This window comes from Balaenoptera musculus, chromosome 5, assembly GCF_009873245.2.
Source record: "Balaenoptera musculus isolate JJ_BM4_2016_0621 chromosome 5, mBalMus1.pri.v3, whole genome shotgun sequence".
Lineage (NCBI taxonomy): Eukaryota > Metazoa > Chordata > Mammalia > Artiodactyla > Balaenopteridae > Balaenoptera > Balaenoptera musculus.
Window position 1 is genome coordinate 48,859,231 of NC_045789.1, and position 26,596 is coordinate 48,885,826.

Consider the following 26,596-nt stretch of genomic DNA (forward strand, 5'->3'; position numbering starts at 1 on the left):
TCACGTACCCAGCCGCCATCTTGGCTCCGGTGGAAGCTGTACGCGGGAGGGGCTAGGGTAGAGCGGCGATGCTTCTCAGGGCGTAGCTTTCGTCCTGGTGGAAGGGTCCGTGGAATTTGAGGGCAGGTGGAGGAGATGGCGGCCTCGGCGCGGGAAGACGGCGCCCGCGGTCAAGCGCAAGGACGGCGGGGCTGCGAGCACTATGACAGAGGATGTCGCCTGAAGGTGAGGACTTAAGTGGGCTCTTCCCCTACGAGCTTCCGCCGGGCTGGGCTGGGGGCGGGGTGGGCAGGCAGGGCGGTTTTAGGCTTGGGCTGAAGTTTGAGGTTAAGCTATTGTTTGGATACCTTCCCCTTTCACTGGGTTCCTGCTGTAGAGAACGTTTTTGGCAAGGCGACCACAGGCCCCACTTAGTCTCTTGTGTTGTGCTTTGCGAGCAAAGCTCGTCTTGCTTGGGAAGAGCCTGGCCTTGCACATTGGTTACTTTATCAGTGGGTTCATTTATTTAGTCTCTCGCTGCTGGAAGTAGACTGAGGCAGCCTCAGGCCTGCGCCGGCTTTTCTCCAGGATCACTTTCAGGTGTGTGATGACGTAAGCGAAGTGGGGTAAGCGAGTGGAGAATCAGAATACGATTTCATCTCCTGTCGTAAGTAAGTTTTACAGCTTGCCAGCTTCGTTTGAGAGTCAGTGAGTATGCCTAAGCCTGCCAAGGAGGAAACGTATGTGTGTAATAGGAAGCTGGTCATGTAATTGCCACTAAATAGGGAACGATGTATAGGAGAGTGTCTAGTATGCATATACTGTTACTTTAGCTGTTTCAGAAAAATTCCTAGTCAATCTAGAATTTTAAAAATTCGCAACCATCCAATTAAAGTTCATTAATTTTTCTTGCAAGAAACGGTTTAAATATTTTGCTTAGAAAGCTTGAGCTTTGGAGTCCCACAGCCCTACCCCCCAAATTTTAGCTCTGCTCTTTGATAACTCAGTACTTTTGAGAAAACTACTGGTTAATGCCCCACATAGAAAATATGGGTGATAGAAGTTCCTGTTTCATAAAAACGTATGAGGCCTGTAAGGATAACCTGAAGCCTTTTTTGTAGGCGGTGGTTTGGTGACCATTCCTCCACTGCACTGGATAAAGCTCTTTCAAAGGTGGTCATTCACCAGGTGTTGTTTAAGGAGAGTGAGTGCTATCCGTGTGATTCCATTTCATTGAGATGTGTTAGAGTTTCAGACTTCAGGTCTAAAACTGCATTCAATATCCTCGTCCTCCTCTCCTCTCCCCCCGCCCCCCAAGAAATCACACAAATACTTCTGTGTTTCATAGCACTCAGGTAGTTGACCCTGAGTATCAAATGCTTTTTTGCCCCCCCCTCCCTTCCCTTAAATACCAGAGACCAAGTGAAGAGTTTTAAGGAGGAAGTAATCAACTAAATTAAAGGCTGCTGTGTGCCTTTAAGTTTGGCAAGGAGGAGGTCACTGGTGATCTTGAGGAGAAAAGTTTCTGTGGAGAGGTTGGGACAGAGTGTGATTGGAGTGGATTCAAGAGAGAATGGGATTAGTGGAAATGGACGTAGCCTTTATAGACAATTGTTGGAGTTTTGCTGTGAAAGAGAGCAAAAAAAAAAAAAAAAGATGGAGGCTGTGGTTGTTGGGAAATGTGGGATCATGGGATTTTTTTTTTTTTCCCATGGGAGGGAAAGATGGGAGGTGTTGCAGCATGTATGTATATTCTTAGAACTGACCCCCCAAAATGAGAACATTTATTGTGCAGGAGGAAGAGGGAAAACTGTAGGAGCCCTGTCTCTGAGTAGCCAAACTGAAGATGGGATCCAGTGTACAAGGAGAGGAGTTGGCCTTAGATAAAAACATGAACTGTAGACTGTAACAGAAGGACAGTGTGAGGTACATTTGCAAGTAGGTTGACAGAGTTTGTGGGAGAATGTTCTCTTTTTTTTTAAAGCACTTTTCTTTTTTTTTTTATAGCTACTTTATTTATTTATTTTATTTTATTTTTGGCTGTGTTGGGTCCCCGGTTCATGCGAGGGCTTTCTCTAGCTGAGGCAAGCGGGGGCCACTCTTCATCGCGGTGCGGGGACCGCTCTTCATCGCGGTGCGCGGGCCTCTCACCATCGCGGCCCCTCCCGCTGCGGGGCACAGGCTCCAGACGCGCAGGCTCAGCAGCTGCGGCTCACGGGCCCAGTCGCTCCGCGGCACGTGGGACCCTCCCAGACCAGGGCTCGAACCCGCGTCCCCCGCATTAGCAGGCAGACTCCCAACCACCGCGCCACCAGGGAAGCCCCGAGAATGTTCTCTTTTGATTATTTCTGTTTTCATAGTGAAATAAGCAAGAGTGTAGCGGGAAGAAGAGGTTTTTGAGGTTTGAAGAGAGAGGAGAAGATACGAAATAATCATCTAGGTGTTCGGTCGTAGACGGTGGAAGAATGAAGGAATTGACTAGGGAAGCATGGTAGTAAGAGCCCACTTTTCATTAGGGGTTATGACTTAAACGTGAGAACAGCCAGTGTGGGGGTGCTTTTGCTTTAGCCATATTTAGGTGTTCCTATGCAGGTTGAGTAGGAGAGAATTGGATTTAAGCAGAGTTGGGCTTCTGGGTAGGTAAGTATGTAAATAGAGAAGGAAGGAACTAGGGTGTGTGCAAGGGAAGAAGCGGAATGAGTTGGAAAAGGAGGAGGTAGTGGTTAGAGAATTTAATGCTTGCAATTAAGATACAAACAGGATTCAGTTCTTGTTCTAAGCAGTGGCTCTTAAAGTGTGGGTGATGGGACCCCTGGGAATTCCTGAGGCCCATTAGAAGACTACTGTGTACTGCTAAGACATTTTTGTCTTTTTCAGCATGTGTGAAACTGATGACTAAAACTGCTAGCACCTTCACATGAATCAAGGCAGTGGCACTGAACGGTACTAAACCTATAGTTAAAAAAAAAAAAGCCAGTTTCACTTAAGAATGTCATTGATAGAATTAAAGCAGTAAAATTATTAATTGTATAAAATTTCAACTGTTGAATACATGTCTTTTTGTATGTTTGAAATGGGATGTTTTCATCAGGCACTTTTGCAGACTTACATTAGGTGCTTGTTACGAGGAAAAGCTCTGCGCAATTGGATTATGAACTGAACGAGTTTCTTTTTTAATGGGGCATTTTTTTACTTGAACTATGATTATTCAGACTTGAGTATTTGGTGGACATTTTCTCGACTAGGAGGGAAGTGAGACTGTCATTGCAAGGAAAGCAATCAGCAGTGATAAAATTCAAGCTTTCATGTAAAAATTAGAGTTTTGGAAAACCTGTGTTAGCCTCTGAGCTTGAAAGCGTCACAATACTTAGTTTTCTGATAAGATGGTTAGTGATGTTAGCAAATGTGATTTTTTGATATTGCACGTCAAATGTGGGAACATTGGGAAGAGCTACGTAATTCAGTGAACTGATATTTTCCAAATGACCAGTGGATGGATAAAAGGTCCATTCACAATGCAAGATAGATCAATGGAAGGGAGAAAAGTTCACTGATGAATTTCAGATTTCATGTTGCAACTACCTTTTCTTAAGATTTGTTGAGTTTTGGTGTAGTATCAGAAGAATATCCATAATTTTCTAAGAAGGTTATTAAAATACCCCTCCCTCTTCCAACTACATATTTGTGTGAGCCCAAAATTTCTTCATATACTTCAGCCAAAACTGAGTGAATGCAGAAGCACATATGAGAATCTACCTATTTGGGGGGAAAATATAGCTGTTTTTCATTAAAATATGTTATTTATGTTAACATGTAATTGGTTTGTTGCTATTATTTTAAAAATAAGTAATAAATATTTTAAAAACCTGTAAGTTTTAATTTATAATATGGTAGGTGTCAATAGATATAATTTCACATAAACAAAAGCTCTTTGGGATCCTCCATAATTTTTAAGACTATATGTAAAGGGGTTGAGACCAAGATGTTTGAGAACCACTGTTTTGTGGTATGACTGAGAATATGTGGCTGAGGAGGGTTGGAGGACAAGGCCATTGGAAGTGAGAAAGGGAACTGAGAGTTCAGGGTACTGGAGGGATTATCACTGTTGGATGTGCAGATAACTAAGATTTAGGACAAGATTAATATTGGAAAGAAAAGGAGCCAGCTGAGTGTTAAAATAAGAAAGGAATGAGCTATGTTATAGGAAGTCATGGCATTGGAAGTCTTCAGAAATGAGTGGATCTGAAAGGTCACAGTGTACTGGAAAGTATCAGGTTACCTTACTGGCCTGCAGACTTCTCCATGTACTACTTAGAGTAAGGCTAAGTTGCTGTAACAGAAGGACCCAGTAGTAATGTGAGTTAAAGAATAAAGAGTTTATTTCTTCTCACCTAACAATTCAAGTGAATGATCCAGTTTGGTAATGAGGCTGTGTTTCACATGATCATCCTAGGGACAAGTTTTTTCCATTGTATTATTTTGCCACGGAGGAGGAGGCATGCCCAGTTTCTTAATACACAGGCCCAGGAGTGGCCCTGATTTCTTCCGTGTGTATTCTGTTGGTAAGAACTTAGTCATTTGGTCACAGGTAACAGCAAGGAAACTGTAGTATAGCTGGGCAGTCATGTGCCCAGGAAGAAGGAGACAGTAGATTTTGTTGGACAACTGGCAATCTTTGCTGCTCTTGAAAACAAGGACTGTCTTTTACGTTTATTGCATCTTCTAAAGTATCAGATACATAGTTGTTGGTTAGTAAACTTAAGAGGGCTAAAATATAATCTTTATAGTATTTAATGCTTCGGGGTTGAAGTTGGTAAATGAATTTATCTGGAATGTCTAAGTAGAAGTTGCCTGCCTGCCATTTAGGCTGAGAATGAGTTTAGGGTGTTGTGGGATTAGTTTTGCAATCTAGGAACTTCCATCCTTCACAGTTCTTCTGTCTTTAACTACAAGGTTGTGTTCAACTTGATACAGAAATGTAGATGTTGAAGGGAAAACAGTGAAATGTCATGTTTAGTGTCAGTTTACCAAATGATCTATTGGTTGTAATCTTTTGACCTTGTTCCAAGGAGTAGGAGGAAGGAAATTTCTTTTTGCATTGCAAACTTGTTTTTTCTTGCTTCTTGTAACTGTTTTTCTCCCTTGGGGATTAGGCACCATGCTGTGACAAGCTTTATTCTTGCCGGTTGTGTCATGATAACAGTGAAGATCATCTGCTAGATCGCTTTAAAGTAAAGGAAGTGCAGTGCATAAACTGTGAAAAAATCCAACGTGTAAGATTTTATCACAAATTTCTATTTTCTTTCTTTTTAAAAAAATTATCCTAAGGTGGTTTTAAAAATTTAATCAACAGTATTGCCAATATGACTTCTTTAGCTCTTAAAGTAAGCCTTATCTTGGATTTCAGTGTGTAAAAACTTGTAAAGATAAAACTGTGTGTACATTAATAAAAATTCTGGATATTTAAATAGTAATTCAAAATGTTTTGGTAAACTCTAATTTTTTAGTTACATGTGTTTTTTTTAGGCGCAACAGACTTGTGAAGAATGTAGCACATTGTTTGGAGAATATTATTGCAGTATGTGCCATCTGTTTGACAAAGACAAGAAACAGTATCATTGTGAAAACTGTGGAATTTGTAGGTACTGTATGTATTCTTTTCTAATTGCTTCTGATATATCTGAGGAACAGTAGTTTTTAAAATCAACTTAGTTGGAATATAATTATTGATAGATACATCTTATAAAATGCATTCATTTGAAGTGTCCAGTTCAGTAACTTTTGACAAATATATATACTGTGTTATTACCAACACAAATCAAGATAAAAAAAATTTCCATTATTCTAAAAAGTTTCTTCATGCCTTCATCATTTAACTAGGCCATCAACAATTGTGTGCCTATTTAAATTTTAACTTTGGGGTAGAAAATATGCTTTTATATGAAGTGTTTTGTAGGCAATTAAGGTAAAAAATTAGGGTAGATTTTTTTCCTTTTTGAAGATTAGTTTAAAAAAAATTGTCAAAAGTTTTGATAAAATCACTACAGACTTAAAAATTGGAAAATACAGAAAAGTAGAAAGAATGAAAGTATTGATAAAACAGCCTGAAGTCCAATCACCCACTGACAAGGTACTATTGACATGTTGATATACAGGAATTTTTTTCTTTCTAAAAATCCTGAAGTGTTAGATGTATACATAAGCATATATGTAACATGTGTATGTTTTAAAGTATACTAATATAACAAGCCACTCATGTTAAGAAATAGAATGTTACCAATACTGCTGGAGCTCTTAAGTATTCTATGTTAATCCTTTCTCCTTGTTCCCACTGGAGAATTTTAAATCGCTTCCTTTTCTTTTATGTAGTTGTTTTTAAGGAAGGATAACAAACATACCAAAAGATGTATCAATCATAAGCAAACAACTTTTTCTAGTTTTTAACTCTAGAAGTTTGATTTGGGTCTTTTTTATATCTTTCATGTCTATACTATTTGAACGTATGGAATATAGTAATAATAATTGGTTTAATGTCCTCCTCTGCTAATTCTAACATTTGTGTCAGTTGTGGATTGATTTTGATTGATGGATTATTCTTTTTTGGTTGGGTTTTCCTGCTGCTTTGCGTCACTGGTCATTGTTGGATACCAGACACTGTGATTTTTACCTTGTTGGGATATTTTCATATTCCTACAAATCTTCACGAGCTTTATTTTGAGATGCAGTTAAGTTACTTGGAAACAGTTTGGTACTTCTGGGACTTGCTTTTATAATTTGTTAGATGGATCTGGAGGTGTGCTTATTCTAGGAATAATTATTCCTCACTACTGAGGTGTTACTCAGTACCTTCCTGAGTACTCTACCCAGTATCCCATGAGTTCTCAGGTTTTCCAGTCTGGCTGATGGGAGTAAACACTGATCCTGGCCATGTCTGAGTGCTGAGCACTGTTCCTTCTAGTTCTCTTGGGTGGTTCTCTCTCTGGCCTTGGGTAGTTTCCTCACATGCATGCACTGATGTGTATCCTGCTAAATACCTGAGGGGCTCCCCTGTGCAGCTCTGTCCTCTCTGGTACTCTGTCCTGTGAACTCCAGCCATCTTCTCAGTCAGGAAGTCTTTTTGGCTCTGCCTTACTTCCTTCAACTTGTTTGGCCTGAAAGTGCTCTAAGCAGTAAACTGGGGCAGCTGTAGGGCTCACTTAATTTGCTTCCTGTATCTCACAGATCACTGTCCTTCATTGCCTGATGTTCAGTGAAACTTGTTTCATATATTTTGTTTGGGTTTTGTGGGGGTTGTTTTAGGCAGGAGGGTAGATCCAGTCTCTCTTATTCTGTCTTGGGCAGTAGTGGAAGCCTCCCTGCAGGGTTTTACCTGTGGAATTTGACAGGCTGATTCTAAATTTCACCTGGAAGAGAAAATTCACATAGCTAAGCAGATTCTGATTTTGAAAAGGAAGAATAACAAGGAGAGGATTGCCTTTCCACATGATCAAAACATGATAAAGTTAGAGTAATTCAAATGGTGTGTTCTTTGTACAGGAATAGACAAAATAGATAAAGGGAAGAACAGTGTGTTTGTGAGTGTGTGTGTGTACATTCACATATTTATACATAGGAATTTATAACAAAAGTGGCATTTCAGATCAGGGGAAAGGGCATTAGGAAAATTGATTATCCATTTGGGAACAAAAAATTGATTACTAAAACTGTGCATTCATTAGAATATGGTTTTAGCATGTTGTGACAGAAACTCTAAATAACAAGTGCTTTGAAAAAGGTAGACGTTTATATTTCTTATGGAAACGTCTGAACCATGTAGTTAATTAAACAGAAGTCCAGGTTCGTCTTATTTTTTTGCCATCCATAAGATATTTTCTAGCCTACATAGTTTAGAAGAGTCCATATTCTGGTCAGTGGAAAGGGGGAAATAGGTGAAGGGAAGGTATATACCCTTTTCTCCTAAGGACATGAGACAGAACTTTCATTTGTCTCTTCTGTTCATACCTTCAGAGAAGTTAGAAAAGAGTTTTTATTCTGGACAGCCCTGTGCCTAGCTAAATGTTTCTGTTGTTGTGCAAGAAGAGGTATAAGAGAAATTTGGGGACAACTAGCCGTCTCACCTTTACTATACCTAATACATTTCAAATGGATGAAAGAAAAATATAAAAATTATAAGCCATAGCATTAGAAGTATATAGAGGAATGTGTTCATGACCTATAGGTTTCAAAAGTCTTTTCAAGACCAGAGGCAGAAGCATAAGGCATAGAGGGAAATATGTCTTTTTATTACATAAGAATCAAAATGACTGTATGACAAAAGATGTAAAAAAAAGATAGATGACATACCAGAAAAATAATTGTAACATATGCAAGTGAAAAAGATTAATACCCAAGATATGTGAAGAGCTCCTTTAAATAAGGTTCCTCAAAAAAACTAAAAGTAGAACTACCATATGATACTATATGCAATTCCACTCTTGGGTACATATTCGAAAAAAATACTAATTTGAAAAGGTACATGCACCCCAAGTGGTACTGTTCATAACAGTATCACTTACAAACACACGCACACACACACACATACACACACACACACAGGAATATTACTCAGCTACAGAAAAAGAATGAAATTCTGCCATTTGCAATGCCGTGGGTGGACCTAAAGAGTATTATGCTTAGTGAAAAGCCAGACAAAGACAAATGCTGTATGTTATCACTTACATGTAGACTCTAAAAAATAAAACAATGAATGTATATAACAAAACAGAATCAGACTCACAGATATAGAAAACAAACTAGTGGATACCAGTGGGAAGAGAGAAGGGGGGAGGGGCAAGATACAGGGGTAAGGGATTAAGAGATGCAAAATGGTATCTATGTATAAAATAGATAAGGAACAAGGATATATTGTACAGCACAGGGAAATAATAGCCATTATTTTGTAATAACTTTAAATGGAGTGTAATCTATGAAAAAATTCTTGTAAAATTTTTATTTATTTTTGGCGGCGTTGGGTCTTCGTTGCTGCTCGCGGGCTTTCTCTAGTTGCGGCGAGCGGGGGCTACTCTTCGCTGTGGTGTGCGGGCTTCTCATTGCGGTGGCTTCTCTAGTTGCGGAGCACGGGCTCTAGGTGTGCAGGCTTCAGTAGTTGCAGCATGCAGGCTCAGTAGTTGTGGCTCGCAAGCTCTAAAGCTCAGGCTCAGTAGTTGTGGTTCACGGGCTTAGTTGCTCCACGGCATGTGGGATCTTCCCGGACCAGGGATCGAACCCGTGTCACCTGCATTGGCGGGCAGATTCTCAACCACTGTGCCACCAGGGAAGTCCTCTATGAAAATATTGAATCACTATGCTGTATATTTTTGAAACTAATATAACATTGTAAATCAAGTATATACTTCAGTTAAAAATAAGAGCTTTTTAAAAAACATTTATGTATTTGCTGTGCTGGGCCTTAGTTGCGGCACACAGGATCTTTGTTGCTGCGTGTGGGATCTTTGTTGTGGCATGTGGGATCTAGTTCCCTGACCAGGGATCGAACCTGGGCCCCCTGCATTGGGAGCATGGAGACTTAACCACTGGACCACCATGGGAGTACCAAAAAGAGCTCTTTTAAATTGATGAAAGACAAATACCCCAGTAGAAAAATGAACCAAACACATGAACAGGCAATCCACGGGAGAAATCCAAATGGTTCATAAACATTAAAATATGCTCCCTGTCTCATCATTTGAGAAATGCAAATTAAAATGACTTTTCATATTTGTCTGTCATATAGGTAACCAGTGTTGGCTAGGGTGTGGGGAACGTGGGTGCTGTCGCACACTGTTGGTGGGAGTATAAACTGTACTGTCTTTGGAGGTCCGTTTGGCAGCATCAGAGCTGATGATGCAATGCCCTCTGACCCCATAGTTTCACTTTTAGGAATCTTATAAAAAGTCATCAACATGTAGGTTGAGTGATGTCTGTATATAGATATTTATTGTATCATTGTATGAACTAAAGATAGTAAATTATATCAATAAAAGGATATTAAAAAAATTGTGATATATCCATACCATGTAATATTATGAAACTGTGGAGAGGAATAAAGTGGTTCTATGTATTCATACATAGAATGCTCTTCAGGAAATAATTGTTTTCTTCAGAAAGTTGCAGAACAGGATATATAGAAAGACTCCATCTATGTAAAAAACAAAACCCAAAGTGTGTGTGTCTGTATATTTATATGGGCAACTTTATAGGAAAAAAAGACATGGAAGGGTAGGTACCATTCTGCTTATAGTGCTTTTACGTTTGGGGAATGCTGTTGGGGAGGTAGGGGTTTACTCATATTCTTCAGTGTGGTTTGAACTTTCTTTACAGTGAAACTAAACTTATATATGATGAACAGATTATCACTGTAGTAAAAAACGTGTTTGTTTTCATGCTTTTTTAAGGATTGGTCCAAAGGAAGATTTTTTCCACTGTCTGAAATGTAACTTATGCCTCACAATAAATCTCCAAGGAAAGCACAAGGTATATAATTCAGTTTGCATGATTTAAAAAGTATTACAGTGTTTTTGAAAACAGCTCAAATCCTCATTTGTTTAAAAGCATGCTCATTTTCAGATATTACCCAGTACAATCATGTCGCTTTTTATTTTTAAGCAGTATTAAGTAGATATTCTAAAGTATACACCTTAGAATATCTGATCTACAATTCCTTTTCTTCTCTGTGGTGTGTAAGAATACTTCCACCAGTTATTAGTATAATGTAGACAACTTCTAAATTGGCTTATGGATTCTTATCATTGATACTGGTTTTAAGAATAACTTTTAAAAAGTGTGGTACAGGAGAAATACAGAGCAGTGTAACCTTTTGTTAACACAGCATTCCAAGAAAATTCAGTATTCCTTTCATAATTAGACACATATTTTTCATTTGGACGTAGAAATTTTATGTCATGATCCTAGGCCTGTTAAAAATTATTTTCCATTACTTAGGAGAAAATCTAATAAACTATCGTTTATAGTACTGATTCTATCTAAGAATTTAGAGAATGGAGACACTAACGGGAGTGTTTTAAAAATAGATACTAGATAATAACTGGCCTAAAATACTAAGGTGGTGAGATGAATAATGAACATAGGGGATATTGTGACGAGTATAAGGGAGAAACAATGGGGCTGAATAAAGATGACACCCAAGGTTTTTAGTGCTGGCTTAAAGTACTTGATTAATAGATTGTGAATTTGTAGGAGATAAAAGATTGGGTTTGGTTTTACCGACTTGAGTTTAGGGTGATAGCAAGATATGCTTGCTGTGTTGTCTTTAGAAAACTGTATACTCATTTTCTCTTGTGGTATTTTTATTTTGTTTCTCACTTATTTTTTATTGTTTATATTAGTAAATGGTCGTATCATCTACTCAGGTGCTTAATTAAAAAGCCTGGGCATCATCCATGGCTTGGTGCTTTTTCTGTTACCTCCTCACACCTAATCAGACACTGTCTTGTCAAGTTAAGAACTCAGGCCCTGTGGGCACCGTGTTGGAGCTCAAATATATTTCCACCTCTTGCTACCATATAATTTTGGGAGTTCTTTAGCTTCTCTAGGCCTCAAATACATCATCTGTAAAACGGGGTAATAATTGTACCTGTTTCATTTAGTGTTGTGGGAATTAATTGAGGTAATACAGGTAATGAACTTGGCATATGGCATGTAGTACAATCTCTATAATATGAACTGTTATTATTTATATATAAAATGAAGATAATTTGAATAATTAAGACATATTGAGCAATTTCATTGTTTCAGGTAATGTGCAAAGCCATAGTTGTGAGAGTTAACTGTTCAATTTTTGTCTGACATATAAGAAACGTGTATTAATGTTCATTATTATCTTTAATAAGTTGGTATTGTTTCCTTAGTTTTTATTATTAATACTATGGTTATATCATTTCCATCTAGTTAAGCTTTGGTAATTTTAGTTTTGCTTTTAAACAGTGTATTGAAAATGTTTCCCGGCAGAATTGTCCAATATGTTTGGAGGTAAGCTTAAAATATTTTTTGTTTTGGAAATATCCCCTCTTGAATTTAAAATACTGGGTATTTATATTGTCTTCATGTAATTAAGCACTAACATTTATTTCCTTTTACAGGACATTCACACATCCCGTATTGTCGCTCATGTCTTGCCATGTGGACATCTTTTACACAGGTAAAGTAACTTTGGTTTTTTTCCTAAAAAATGTTTGGAAATAGTGGAGGTACTTTTTGCTTTATTAAAATAATGTTATATTTTTCAGAACGTGTTATGAAGAAATGTTGAAAGAGTGAGTGTTTCATGGGATTTAAAAAAACTGTAATTGTAAGACCTCTGTTTTCTTTCCTTTTCTTCCCGTTTTTTTGAGGGGAAGGGGAAATGGGCAAACCTTGCAGTTACTTGCACCATATTGGACATGGTAGATATTTCTCTCGAGATGGGTTGGGTAGATGGGTGGTGTTAAATTGAGCAAAAAGCATGGTGGGGGCATAGGACTATACCTTTGTCCTCATGTTTCTGTTATGCCTTATCTCATCTCACAACTTGAGACAGATAACTCATTTTCTGGCTATACTTATTGGGGAGCTCAGTCTCTGCCAGAGGCAGTCATAGCGTTGTAAAAAATAAAAATGCTGAGGCATGTTGCTCAAAATTCTTAGTTGTTTTATTGGCCCAGTATAATGACCTGTCAAAAAAAGCTGATAAGATTTATCTAATGCTGATTTTGTTGTGGGGAAAGGATGCTAAAGTGAGATACAAATAGGAAAGAGGAGACTGTGTAAATGTATTTTGGTCTTGGAAACTAATGAGTAGAAACTTTAAGAGCCGGATAGAAGGGAACTTTTTCAGAATTTTTAGAAAGGAAATAATATGATCTGAATAAGTTTTAAGGAATACAATCTCTCCTTTGCTTGAATAGATTAAGAAATTGAGGCTGTTTAGCTAAAAAGCAGTTTAATTGGTTTTTAAAATATATTGAGTATATTCTACAGAGAATATTGAGTAATTCCTCTTCATTTTAGAGAACTGAGGAAAAAGAAGTAGGTTTAAAAAATACCCTATGACACAGGATTTAATTGAAAACTTTTATATTATGAAAGTTTCCAGATTTGTAAGATGATCTTGAAATATAAAATAATACCTGTCTTGGATGGTTTATGTACCAGTTAGCATGCATCTTCTTGTATACCTGAGTTGATATACTCCCCATTTAACGTTTGGGAAATAACTCTTTTATCTCTCCTAGAGGCTACAGATGTCCATTATGTATGCACTCTGCTTTCGATATGACTAGGTACTGGAGACAGCTGGATGATGAGGTAGCACACACTCCTATGCCATCAGAATATCAGAACATGACTGTGGATGTGAGTAGAATCAATGCTTAAAAATACTTTTCAGGTTCCTTGTTGATGTTCATGTGTATTTTTTCCCTTTTGCTCAGATCTGTCTAAAAAGTACTATTTGGGTGTAGGTGCCAATGTGATGATTAATGGGAAGGACAGAATAATCTTTAAATTTTAGTTACTCTGAACTCAAAAGACCAGGAAAAAAAATCCAAGAATATCTTTGTGAAATTCTTCCCAACACTAGATGGCAGGCAAAAACTTTATTCTGAATAATTTACATATCACTTAGCAGAGTCAGTTGGTAATGTAACTGAGTAGAGGTGGATTACTGGTTTGATGTTTTATTTTAATTATGTTTTAATTTTAACTATTTTAAATTTTATTTCAGGCAAACATGTTTACTGATTTTTTTTTTTATGATTACTTCTTGGTTTTTAATGTTTATTACCCTTTTTAGTCTAAGACTTTATTTGGTCTTAGCCTGTAATCTAAAATATAAGAGGTATTTCTGTGCCTTTTGCCTCGTGGAGAATGATCATCTTTTCTCCATTAATTGAGATGTGCTGCTATCTAGTCTCAGCATAGTACATTCAGTTACAGGTGAGACTTGGAAAGTAGATAGCTTTCTGGTGCTTTAATAATTTTTCGACATATAAATTTTCAAAACATCTTCATTTCAAATACTTCTACACAAAAAGATAAAAACCACTTAACAAAGCCAGATAAAAATTATTTTCTGTTTAATTCACACTGGAGCATTTCATAATTCATGTGGATAATTGAATTGTTAGTAAGATCAATGAAAGATCACTTTTGTAATACTGATAGTAGTGTCATGTTTTATTAGAGGCTGTAGTGTGCTGTGTCCTATTTAGATCATTTTTTGAAATAACAGCCTTATTGAGATATAATTCACATACCATACAACTCATCCATTTAAAATGTCCAGTTCAGTGCTTTTTAGTGTATTCTTGGAGTTGTGCAAACATAACCACCATCAATTTTAGAATATTTTCATCACCCCCAAAAGGAAACCCCATAGCCATTAGCAGTCATTCCTTAATCCTCTAGCTCTAGGCAACGAGTAATCTATTTTCTACATTTAGATCATATTCTTAAAAGAATTACTTTCCAAATTATAATTTAGAGAAAATTTGGATGTTTCCTACTTATTATGGTGTGGCTCTTCTAAAGCTAATGCTTTTCTCACATAGTAATTTATTGATCTTTTTTCAGGTTAACACCTTTTTTATTTTTCAGGATCTCAGTACTAGAAGAGATTAATTCCTAAGTGGCATCTTATTGTCATTTTAGGGACGAGCCAAAAGCTTTTCTTTGTTCAACTTTAGAAAGTATTCTTTTGGACTTTAATTCATTTTTGAGGCATGGAAGGCTAGGAACTTAGTATATTAAAGAATAAGCAAAAATATTATAAGTATGTAAAAATTTGTTTTGTTAACTAAGATAATATTCTAAGTGTCAACAAAAAATAATGAAATTGTGTGTTGTTTTGAATTAGTATAGGTCTTGATCTGATTATGATGCCTATGTTAATTTTTGTGCTACTACTATTTAAACTATTTGGGAACTACTTTAAAATAAGACTTCTTAGCTCAAATCCACATTTTCATTTTCTAAATTCAAAGCTACTTTCTTATTAGAGTTTTTAGTGAACAAATAAAAGGTATGTTTTCATATCTTAAGTATGATTTTTGAGGAATTGTTTTGAGCAGACAATGCCACTTTCTATCTATAAGGTTTAGTATACTTAATTTTAATTCATCTCTTTTCAGATTCTCTGCAATGATTGCAATGGAAAATCTACAGTCCAGTTCCATATATTAGGCATGAAATGTAATATTTGTGAGTCCTACAATACTGCTCAGTCTGGAGGATGTAGAACTTCAGTAGATCAGCAATGACCAGCCTATACTGCACTGGACAACTCAGCATTTTCTGATATAGAAAAAGGCTATCTTTTTATCATGATGTGTCAGAATCTGTGCATTAGAGTTGATTTGTTTTGTATTAGTGTCACAGGGTAAAATCATAGGACTTAAGGATTCACAGTCTCTTTATAGAATTATCACAGCTCTACATTGAATGAAAGCCATCATGCTTGTGTTTTGATTGGAAATTCCTTTGGTGTCAGTTGTTTGGAAGTTAATGTTTACCACTGAAATTCACATCCATAGATGTATTATACTTACATGGAACTTTGTTTTAAGTGCCACTATGCACACAGAATTCATTTCTAGTTCTTGATAGAACTGTACTTAATTCTCAGTATTATTCTTGACTTTTTAAGGGCTGTGCTATGAGAATATGTTCTATCTTACTGTTAAAGTCTAATTACGTATACTTTAGAATTTTCTAAGACAGTCCTTTGGATCCTGTAAATGTGACTTTTGATGTAATAACTGCTAATAAAATTATATTGAAACAGTATTTTATAGAAAGTTTTTTTCCAAGGCTATCTATTTTTGGCTCAGAGCAATCCTCTTTTCTTTATTTTGAAGTAATCTTCCATAAGAGTAATTGGGAAAAAGGTAAAATAATAGAACTCTTCTGAGCCTTAAGAAAGCCATCAACATTGAAATTAATTGTTTTGGTTGTCCAAAATTATTTTTTCAAAGAATAATTTATTCATTCAGTCAGCAGTTATTTAGTGAGCAACTGTTATGTGCTGGGTATGGTTCTAGATGCTATAGAGATAACAGTGAACAATACAGATGAAAGTCCCTGCCTTCATGGTGTTACATTCTAGTGTCCTTCACACTTGACTAGCTTTTTCCTTGTTTTTCTTTATGCACTGGTTGTCTTTGTTGTGAATGGGGTGGATTCTTTCTTCTCTAAATGCTTGAAAGTAGGTATGGATGAGTAGAAGGGACATGAAATGTAACTTTTTCAGGGACTCGTGATGGAATTAAATATACCTCTTAATTCAGGAACATGGTACACAAAAATGTTTGATGACCTGAACTTTTTTTACAGCAGTGTCCCAGTATCCAACTTAGTCTGTTTATAAAAAGCTTTAGGTTAGGAAGTAAAATGTGTACATATCAGTCGACAGGTATTTATTAAACACCAATTATGTTTCCAGCTTTGAGCTAGTTGAATCTCCTGTGAATAAGAAAGATAGCCTTTTAACTAAAAATCCTAACAATTCTGGTACATTTATTTCTTTGTTGAAATCTCTACCTGGACAAAGGTAGCAATATTTGTCTGTTTGTTTTGGCCACTCCATGTGGCCTGTGGGGATCTTAGTTCCCTGACCAGGGATCGAATCTGCACACCCTGCAGTGGAAGCATGGAATCTTGACCACTGGGCTGGCAGGGAAGTCAAGGCAGCAGTATTGATTTCCAGTTTTGGGCCCAGATCTTCTTTATTGTATCCTGTCTTCCTGTCTTCCATGTTCTGCTCTTGTGTTCTCTCCCTTTGTCCATTTCCTCCGCCTGGGCAGAGCACTCGTGCTGATCTTGATTTGGGGAAGGAATGGGATATTTTGCTAGGTATTACCAGTCAGTATACAGACAAGGAAAGACTAGTTTTCCAGTTGTATTACTTTTTATTTCTGTTATCTAATCCTGCTAAACTAATTTAAATCATACTGTTGCTTTTAATCATAGAATCATTGGCTCTTTGAGTAGGAGTGAGTATTGTAATAGTAACAAAATTCTGATTTGAGCATCTACTGTTTGCCAGGCTTAGTGATTAGCATTAATCACTACCATAATTCTGTAGGGTAGGTGCTGTCATTTCATAGATGAGAAGGCTGGAGTTCAGAGGTTAAATGACATGCTTGAGTTAGTGACAGGCGCTCAGTATTGGAGCTGGGAATCAAATCCAGGTCTATGACCCCAAACCCACTATACCATGCTGCCTTTGACTCAAACTTCCATTTTGCTAAACTACCCTTGATAGCTAAGTCATCTGTCATGGAGGAGCTTGTGATTTGATAGACCTTCCATTTTTAGATGTCTTCTTTTAACTCTAAATCTGATTAGTTATGTCTTCAACTCAGGATGCAAATCTGTCCAAAATGATGCAGAATTGGTAATGTAAAAGCTTGTTTATGATATCCAGTCATGTGCTTGAAGCAGTTTTCAGATGCCCTTGAAGTTTATGTACCAAGGGTTTCTTCAAGGGTTTGTCCATGACATGTCAATTCAATGCTTAAAATCCTTCAACAGTTCTCATTCACAGTCAGAAGTTCCTTAGCATTCAGTACATAATACTTAAAATGGAAAATCTTAAAAATTTTTTTGGCTTGTCCTAATTCAAAAATATCTTTATTGTAGGAAAGAGGAAAAGAAGGTTAAAAAAACCTTATCTTTCAGAGATGACTACTCTTAATATATTTTAATGGATAACTTCGTTCTTTTCTTGTTCATAGAGATTTTAAAGAAGCTTGTAGGAATGTTAAACGCTTAGTCTGATCTTTGGTATGGTGGTATGGTAGAATTGTCTGTCCCTGAAATAAGGTAGAGCAGAATTGTCTGTCCCTAAAATAAGTCAGATTGCCTTGCCACAGAATTTGTATGTACAGTGTACTTACTGTTAAAACCAGTAACTCAGTATGTTTATGAATTTCTTGGTGCATGGAAGCCTGTTGGCCCCTTTTATCATTAATGAAGTGTGTATATCAGGTTGTTCACTTTTTACCTCTTGTAGTTTCTAGAGTCTTCTTAACCAGTTTGTGGAGTTCTGTATGATATTGACTTTAGCTCATGTTTGAAGTAGTATGTTTATGGTGTCATAGATTTTTAAACTCATTCTTGTTTTTTTTCCATTAAAACCTATTTTCATATTGTACACATATTTAATTTTCTTTTAATTAAAAAAATTTTGGTTATGAATCACAACAAATGTGAGTAGTAAGGAGTCAACATCCTATCTTATACGTGCTTGACACCTGATAGGTGTTCAGTAGTGAATAAATTAATTTGAAGTGAATTAACTTGAAATGGATGTTCAAAAGTCTGTCATTTTTTAAATCATCTCTAAGTTCTCTTACAGTTTTTGCCATTTGTATTATTTCACTGAATTTATTTCTTACTAAGTGGACTTATTTCTTATTGTCATTTTCATGTCAATGTTTTTCCCTTGTGCTTGTCCAGTTAATCGTTTGTATTACATGCCACCTTTGGGCAGGTCTGCTTTGTAATTTGTTCTTACACATCTGTTTTCATTCCCATAATAGTTTCATACCTACTTGGTTGTCTTCCATCTGATTTCACTTTCTGTCTCCCTCACGTCCATCTTGCCAGATTACTTTTCCTAAACTTAGACTTGTTATAATTTTAGTCAAAATAATGTACAGGTTCCCTACTGTATATTTGATTAAGCCCAGATTCCACACATTGACATCTTTACAGTATTGTTCCAGTTTTTTTTTGGTTTTTTTGATAATCTTTATTAATTCAGTTAGCATTTTTTTTCATTTTATTTTTTATACAGCAGGTTCTTACTAGTAATCAATTTTATACACATCAGTGTACACATGTCAATCCCAATCTCCCAATCCATCCCACCACCACCACCACCCACCCACAGCTTTCCCCCCTTGCTGTCCATATGTTTGTCCTCTACATCTGTGTCTCAATTTCTGCCCTGCAAACTGGTTCATCTGTACCATTTTCTAGGTTCCACATATATGCGTTAATATATGATATTTGTTTTCCTCTTTCTGACTTCACTGTATGACAGTCTCTAGATCCATCCACGTCTCAACAAATGACCCAATTTCGTTCCCTTTTATGGCTGAGTAACATTCCATTGTATATATGTACCACATCTTCTTTATCCATTCGTCTGTCGATGGGCATTTAGGTTGCTTCCATGACCTGGCTGTAAATAGTGCTGCAATGAACACTGGGGTGCATGTGTCTTTTTGAATTACGGTTTTCTCAGGGTATATGCCCAGTAGTGGGATTGCTGGATCATATGGTAGTTCTATTTTAGTTTTTTAAGGAACCTCCATACTGTTCTCCATAGTGGCTGTATCAATTTACATTCCCACCAACAGTGCAAGAGGGTTCCCTTTTCTCCACACCCTCTCCAGCATTTGTTGTTTGTAGATTTTCTGATGATGCCCATTCTAACTGGTGTGAGGTGATACCTCATTGTAGTTTTGATTTGCATTTCTCTAATAATTAGTGATGTTGAGCAGCTTTTCATGTGCTTCTAGGCCATCTGTATGTCTTCTATGGAGAAATGTCTATTGTTTATATATTTTGGAGATTAATCCTTTGTCCGTTGATTTGTTTGCAAATATTTTCTCCCATTCTGAGGGTTGTCTTTTCGTCTTGTTTATGGTTTCCTTTGCTGTGCAAAAGCTTTGAAGTTTCATTAGGTCCCATTTGTTTATTTTTGTTTTTATTTCCATTACCCTAGGAGGTGGGTAGAAAAAAGATCTTGCTGTGATTTATGTCAAAGAGTGTTCTTCCTATGTTTTCCTCTAAGAGTTTTATAGTGTCCAGTCTTACATTTAGGTCTCTAATCCATTTTGAGTTTATTTTTGTGTATGGTGTTAGGGAGTATTCTAATTTCATTCTTTTACATGTAGCTGTCCAGTTTTCCCAGCACCACTTATTGAAGAGGCTGTCTTTTCTCCATTGTATATCCTTGCCTCCTTTATCATAGATTAGTTGACCATAGGTGCGTGGGTTTATCTCTGGGCTTTCTGTCTTGTTCCATTGATCTATGTTTGTGTTTTTGTGCCAGTACCATATTGTTTTGATTACTGTAGCTTTGTAGTATAGTCTGAAGTCAAGGAGTCTGATTCTTCCAGCTCCATTTTTTTCCCTCAAGACTGCTTTGGCTATTCGGGGTCTTTTGTGTTTCCGTAGAAATTTTAAGATTTTTGTTCTAGTTCCGTAAAAAATGCCATTGGTAATTTGATAGGGATTGCATTGAATCTGTAGATTGCTTTGGGGAGTATAGTCATTTTCACAATATTGATTCTTCCAATCCAATAACATGGTATATCTCTCTATCTGTTGGTATCTTCTTTAATTTCTTTCATCAATGTCTTATAGTTTTCTGCATACAGGTCTTCTGTCTCCCTAGGTAGGTTTATTCCTAGGTATTTTATTATTTTTGTTTCAGTGGTAAATGAGAGTGTTTCCTTAATTTCTCTTTCAGATTTTTCATCATTAGTGTATAGGAATGCAAGAGATTTCTGTGCATTAATTTTGTATCCTGCAACTTTACCAAATTCATTAATTAGCTGTAGTAGTTTTCTGGTGGCAGTTTTAGGATTCTCTATATATAGTATCATGTCATCTGCAACAGTGACAGTTTTACATCTTCTTTTCCAATTTGTATTCCTTTTATTTCTTCTTCCTCTCTGATTGCTGTGACTAGGACTTCCAAAACTGTGTTGAATAATAGTGGTGAGAGTGGACATCCTTGTCTTGTTCCTGATCTTAGAGGATATTCTTTCAGTTTTTCACCATTGAGAATGATGTTTGCTGTGGGTTTGTCATATATGGCCTTTATTATGTTGAGGTAGGTTCCCTCTATGCCCACTTTCTGGAGAGTTTTTATCATAAATGGGTATTGAATTTTGTCAAAGGCTTTTTCTGCATCTATTGAGATGATCATGTGGTTTTTATTCAATTTGTTAATATGGTGTATCACATTGATTGATTTGCATATATTGAAGAATCCTTGCATCCCTGGGATAAATCCCACTTGATCATGGTGTATGATCCTTTTAATGTGTTGTTGGATTCTGTTTGCTAGTATTTTGTTGAGGGTTTTTGCATCTATATTCATCAGTGATATTGGTCTGTAATTTTCTTTTTTTGTAGTATCTTTGTCTGGTTTTGGTATCAGGGTGATGGTGGCCTCATAGAATGAGTTTGGGAGTGTTCCTTCCTCTGCAATTTTTTGGAAGAGTTTGAGAAGGATTGGTGTTAGCTCTTTTCTAAAATTTGATAGAATTCACCTGTGAAGCCATCTGGTCCTGGACTTTTGTTTGTTGGAAGATTTTTTATCACAGTTTCAGTTTCATTACTTGTGATTGGTCTGTTCATATTTTCTATTTCTTCCTGGTTCAATCTTGGAAGGTTATACCTTTCTAAGAATTTGTCCATTTCTTCCAGGTTGTCCATTTTATTGGCATAGAGTTGCTTGTAGTAGTCTCTTAGTATGCTTTGTATTTCTGCAGTGTCTGTTGTAATTTCTCCTTTTTCATTTTTAATTTTAATGATTTGAGTCCTCTCCCTCTTTTTCTTGATGAGTCTGGCTAATGGTTTATCAATTTTGTTTATCTTCTCAAAGAACCAGCTTTTAGTGTTATTGATTTTTGCTATTGTTTTCTTTGTTTCTGTTTCATTTATTTCTGCTCTGATCTTGATGATTTCTTGCCTTCTGCTAACTTTGGGTTTTGTTTGTTCTTCTTTCTCTAGTTCCTTTAGGTATAAGGTTAGATTGTTTATTTGAAATTTTTCTTATTTCTTGAGATGAGATTTAATTGCTATAAACTTCCCTCTTAGAACTGCTTTTGCTGCATCCCATAGATTTTGGATCGTCGTGTTTGCATTGTCATTTGTCTCTAGGTATTTTTTGATTTCCTCTTTGATTTCTTCAGTGATATCTTGGTTATTTAGTAATGTGTTGTTTAGCCTCCATGTGTTTGTATTTTTTACATTTTTTTCCCTGTAATTCATTTCTAATCTCATAGTGTTGTGGTCAGAAAAGATGCTTGATATGATTTCAGTTTTCTTAAATTTACTGAGGCTTGATTTGTGACCCAAGATGTGATCTATCCTGGTGAATGTTCTGTGCACACTTGATAAGAGTGTAATCTGCTGTTTTTGGATGGAATGTCCTATAAATATCAATTAAATCTATCTGGTCTATTGTGTCATTTAAAGCTTCTGTTTCCTTATTTATTTTCATTTGGATGATCTGTCCATTGGTGTAAGTGAGGTGTTAAAGTCCCCCACTATTATTTTGTTACTGTCGATTTCCTCTTTTAGAGCTCTTAGTAGTTGCCTTATGTATTGAGGTGCTCCTATGTTGGGTGCATATATATTTACAATTGTTATATCTTCTTCTTGGATTGATCCCTTGATCATTATGTAGTGTCCTTCCTTGTCTCTTGTAACATTCTTTATTTTAGAGTCTATTTTATCTGATATGAGTATTGCTACTCCCGCTTTCTTTTAATTTCCATTTGCATGGAATATCTTTTTCCATCCCCTCACTTTCAGTCTGTATGTGTCCCTAGGTCTGAAGTGGATCTCTTGTAGACAGCATATATATGGGTCTTGTTTTTGTATCCATTCAGCAAGCCTGTGTCTTTTGGTTGGAGCATTTAATCCATTCACGTTTAAGGTAATTATCGATATGTATGTTCCTATGACCATTTTCTTAATTGTTTTGGGTTTGTTTTTGTAGGTCCTTTTCTTTTGTGTTTCGCAGTTAGAGAAGTTCCTTTAGCATTTGTTGTAGAGCTGGTTTGGTGGTGCTGAATTCTCTTAGCTTTTGCTTGTCTGTGAAGCTTTTGATTTCTCCATCAAATTTGAATGAGATTCTTGCCTTGTAGAGTAATCTTGGTTGTAGGTTCTTCCCTTTCATCACTTTAAGTATATCATGCCACTCCCTTCTAGCTTGTAGAGTTTCTTCTGAGAAATCAGCTGTTAACCTTATGGGACTTCCCTTGTATGTTATTTGTCGTTTTACCCTTGCTGCTTTCAGTAATTTTTCTTTGTCTTTAATTTTTGCCAATTTGATTACTATGTGTCTCGGTGTGTTTCTCCTTGGGTTTATCGTGTATGGAACTCGCTGCGCTTCCTCTGCTTGGGTGGCTATTTCCTTTCCCATGTTAGGGAAGTCTTCGTCTATAATCTCTTCAAATATTTTCTCTTGTCCTTCTCTCTCTCTTCTCCTTCTGAGACCCCTATAATGTGAATGTTGTTGCGTTTAATGTTGTCCCAGAGGTCTCTTAGGCTGTCTTCATTTCTTTTCATTCTTTTTTCTTTATTCTGTTTTTCACTGTCATTCTGAATTCTTTTTCTGGAATATTGCCTATCTCCCCTTCATTTAGTTGGTTTTCTGGGCTTTTATGTTGTTCCTTCATTTGGTACATAGCCCTCTGCCTTTTCATCTTGTCTATTTTTCTGTGAATGTGGTTTTTGTTCCACAGGCTGCAGGATTGTAGTTCTTGCTTCTGCTGTCTGCTCTCTATTGTTGTAGTTTTATCTTTTCAGTTTTATTGTTCATTTTTCATTTACATATATTTCTAAACACACCTCATTTGAATTTTTGCTCTTTGCCTTTGCATTTTTGCTCTTTGCCTTTGCACACGTGGTTCCTTCAGGAATGTTCATTCTCAGAAAAATGTAGTTGTCAAAGGCCTGCCTCTTGCTAGTCCAGCTCAAAGTTTGCCTTCTCCATTACTGCTGATTACCATCGAGAACTCTTTTTTAACCTCTCCTTTTTCTAAACTATAGCACCCTGTATGAGCCTTAAAAGGACTTAGCATTTCCTTTATTATTGTTCAATTTTTGTCTTTCCCCTTCTCATTTCAGCGTTGTATATGAGAAGGTATGTATATAAAGCTTCTCAAGCACAAAGCTGGGGTAGGGGTACAGCTAAAGCTACTGAAAGCCCAGCTGCGTTGCGGAGGGCAAGCGAGGTGGAGGTAAGCAAGGTGGGCTGTGGCAGACACTAACCCCGTGGGCTTGGGGGTGAGAAAAGCCTGTATTGCTTTCTGAGGATAGTAATGGAGCTTTTCATGTCTTCAAGCACCTTGTTCATAATAATTTTTTGAATTTCTAGTGACATTAAAAAAAAAATTGTTACCAAGTGTTACTGTATATAAGAATTTGATACAAGTTTGTGTGTGTACATGTATGTATAAGAATTCCTTGAAAAGACAAAAGTGGTTAGTACTAGGATATATTGATTGAAGTATGATAGTATCACATCTTTCTCAAACTAGAAGACAGGAATCAAGTCATGCTGGAATCTGATCGATAGGTTCATCTACTCATTTATCGCATTTACCAGGCATTTACTTCGCACCAAGTGTGTGCCAGGCACAATATCTAGAGCTGGATTATTTAAAAAAAAAAAAATGAGTAAAACGGTAAATGACCTCAAATTGTTTCTGGCATAGGAGAGGTGGGTATGTGGCTGGTAGTGTTAACAGGAGTGCTTTTGCTGATTTCTAACAGCCTCAAGTGGCTCAGTAAGTCGTGAGCCCTTTAGAAATAGCCTCTTCAGGACAACTTTTTGGCTTGGTTCTGCCACACAGGGACCACAAAATTACAGTCTTTGGGAGGTTTGTAGGCCTGTGACTTACGTGTTCTCTATTTTAGAATAAGCAGTTAAGCTTAAATTCCTATGGATGGAAACTAACAGGCCCACTCTGTGATAGGTGATACACAGGGTCCCGGCTGTAATGCTTGCCATTCCCCAGTTCATTAAGGATTGTCCTTGTCCAGATTTTGTTGCTTAGGCATGCCAAACATCTACTCTTGTAAATCTCTGATCAGGATCAAAGCATCAGGCTGGTCGCACTCCCCCTGCCCCCCTCCCCCAGAGGCAAACAATATGATACTCAAATTGGAGTCAAAACTTCCCTTAATCACCCACCCGCTTTCAGCTATTCTGTCCAGTTTTCACTCTGTCCTTATTACCATCTTGCACATTCTGTTTTTCTAGAGTCAGAATTCAGAATGAGCTAAGTATGATAAACATTCCTTTAGCCTCTTTAGGGGCTGCTGTGATTTCAGCCATTGCTCCTCATCCTCTTACGTGGTGGAGACCCCGAGGAACTGAGCCTGCCTGAGCCTGGAGAAACTTGAAAGGAAAAGACAGTTCTGGACATTCTCCCCCGGTCTGGTCACAATATCAAAAAGATTTCTTTTGGAGACCCATCCACAACTGCCCTGGACTGTGGTCCCCCGCCCCCTTCTCGCCACCTCCCACTGGGCATCACAACAGCATTTACTTGAAATCTCTGATTGGCATTTGTTCCAGTCTGCATTGCTTAGATTATTTACACTTTAACCTCCTTGTTGAATTCTAATTTCCTTTAGAGCAAATTGTACAGTCCCTGATATTGAACTTAATATGATCTGTGCCTTCTCTTAAAGCACTAGAGAGTTACAGTCCTCCAGAGTTCTGAATCAAGTTCTGAATCAATTTGGAAGTAAATATGGGAGTGAGATATTGCTGCTAAAGCTGGAAAGGAGATTGAGGCTTGGAACCAAGGCCAAATTGAGTTTTCTCTTCCTTATTCTAAGTTGAATTTACCCACACAGTCACTGATGCCAGGCTTTACTCCACAGGGGAGTCTCTGCCCTGCTGGGGACAAGGCTAGAGCCAAGAAAGGGCTTAGACCACGCATGTGCAATGGCTTTTCCCCAAATCTCACCATGCATGTGCAATGACTCCCAAATCTCACCACTATCAGGTAACTCCCTCTGATGGGTAGGGTGAATGGGGAAGCCATGGGGAGAAGGATGGAGGCTTTCTTAATACTTCCAAAGGGGGCAGGATTGATTACCTGAGGAAAGAATATGGAGAAGCCCTGTTGCAAAGACCCTGAGATAGCCCTGCTGTCCTGGCATCCACTGGATGGAAGGTAGTCTGAATCTGGTCAGACACTGTGGGCCAAATGGAACTTGTAGAGGATGAGATAAATAACCTCTTCCTGTTATAGACTCTAAATTTGGCCTGACCTCCAGGGATGGTGGGCTGTGACACCAGGCAAAGCCTACCTTCCAGTCTGTCATCTTGAGGGTGAAGCAGTGCTGGCTGGAGTAAGTCTGGGCACTATTTTTTTTTTTTTTAATTAAATCATGTTGATATTCTAGGCAAAGAGCAGTATTTGTTAGAATTAATCTATCTCCTTTTGACCTTTTTCTTTGTGAGTTGATGTATTTCTTTGGGGCTATTTCACTGTGAAGATAAACAGATTTTTAAAAAAATAATGGAATCATAGACTTTAGACCTGGAAGACCATATAGTGCAGCCTACTCTGGTTTTGCTTGATCAAACTGAAGCCCAGCAAACTTCAATTTACTTGCCCAAGCTTTCTATGCAGCCCTGCAAAGGGAAAGTTTCTTGTTATTTTCTGCACCATTATCTCCTCTGAGGCTCTGTATAATGCACATGCATTGGAGGCCGGAATAAATAGTGTTGTTCCCCTTTGATAAACACCAACCCAAGACATACAGACCAAGAGAGATGATCTGGGTTGGGAGAAGGGAGACATGAGGA

The 26,596-nt window shown here is 37.2% G+C and overlaps 1 protein-coding gene across 2 annotated transcripts; it reads left to right on the forward strand.

Moving 5' to 3' along the window:
* Window position 1: 1 nt before the first annotated feature.
* RCHY1 (ring finger and CHY zinc finger domain containing 1) lies at window positions 2-15,798 on the forward strand. Of its 2 annotated transcripts, XM_036852777.1 has the most exons (9): window positions 6-225; window positions 5,133-5,252; window positions 5,506-5,621; window positions 10,413-10,491; window positions 11,962-12,006; window positions 12,117-12,175; window positions 12,264-12,290; window positions 13,248-13,368; window positions 15,144-15,798. In XM_036852777.1, exons 1-9 carry the CDS (start codon window positions 136-138, stop codon window positions 15,270-15,272), a joined length of 786 nt encoding a protein of 261 aa, XP_036708672.1. In that variant the 5' UTR covers window positions 6-135; the 3' UTR covers window positions 15,273-15,798. The 2 variants fall into 2 exon arrangements, with proteins under 2 accessions (XP_036708673.1, XP_036708672.1); XM_036852778.1 differs by lacking the exon at window positions 12,264-12,290 and having other exon boundaries at window positions 2-225.
* Window positions 15,799-26,596: the final 10,798 nt, after the last annotated feature.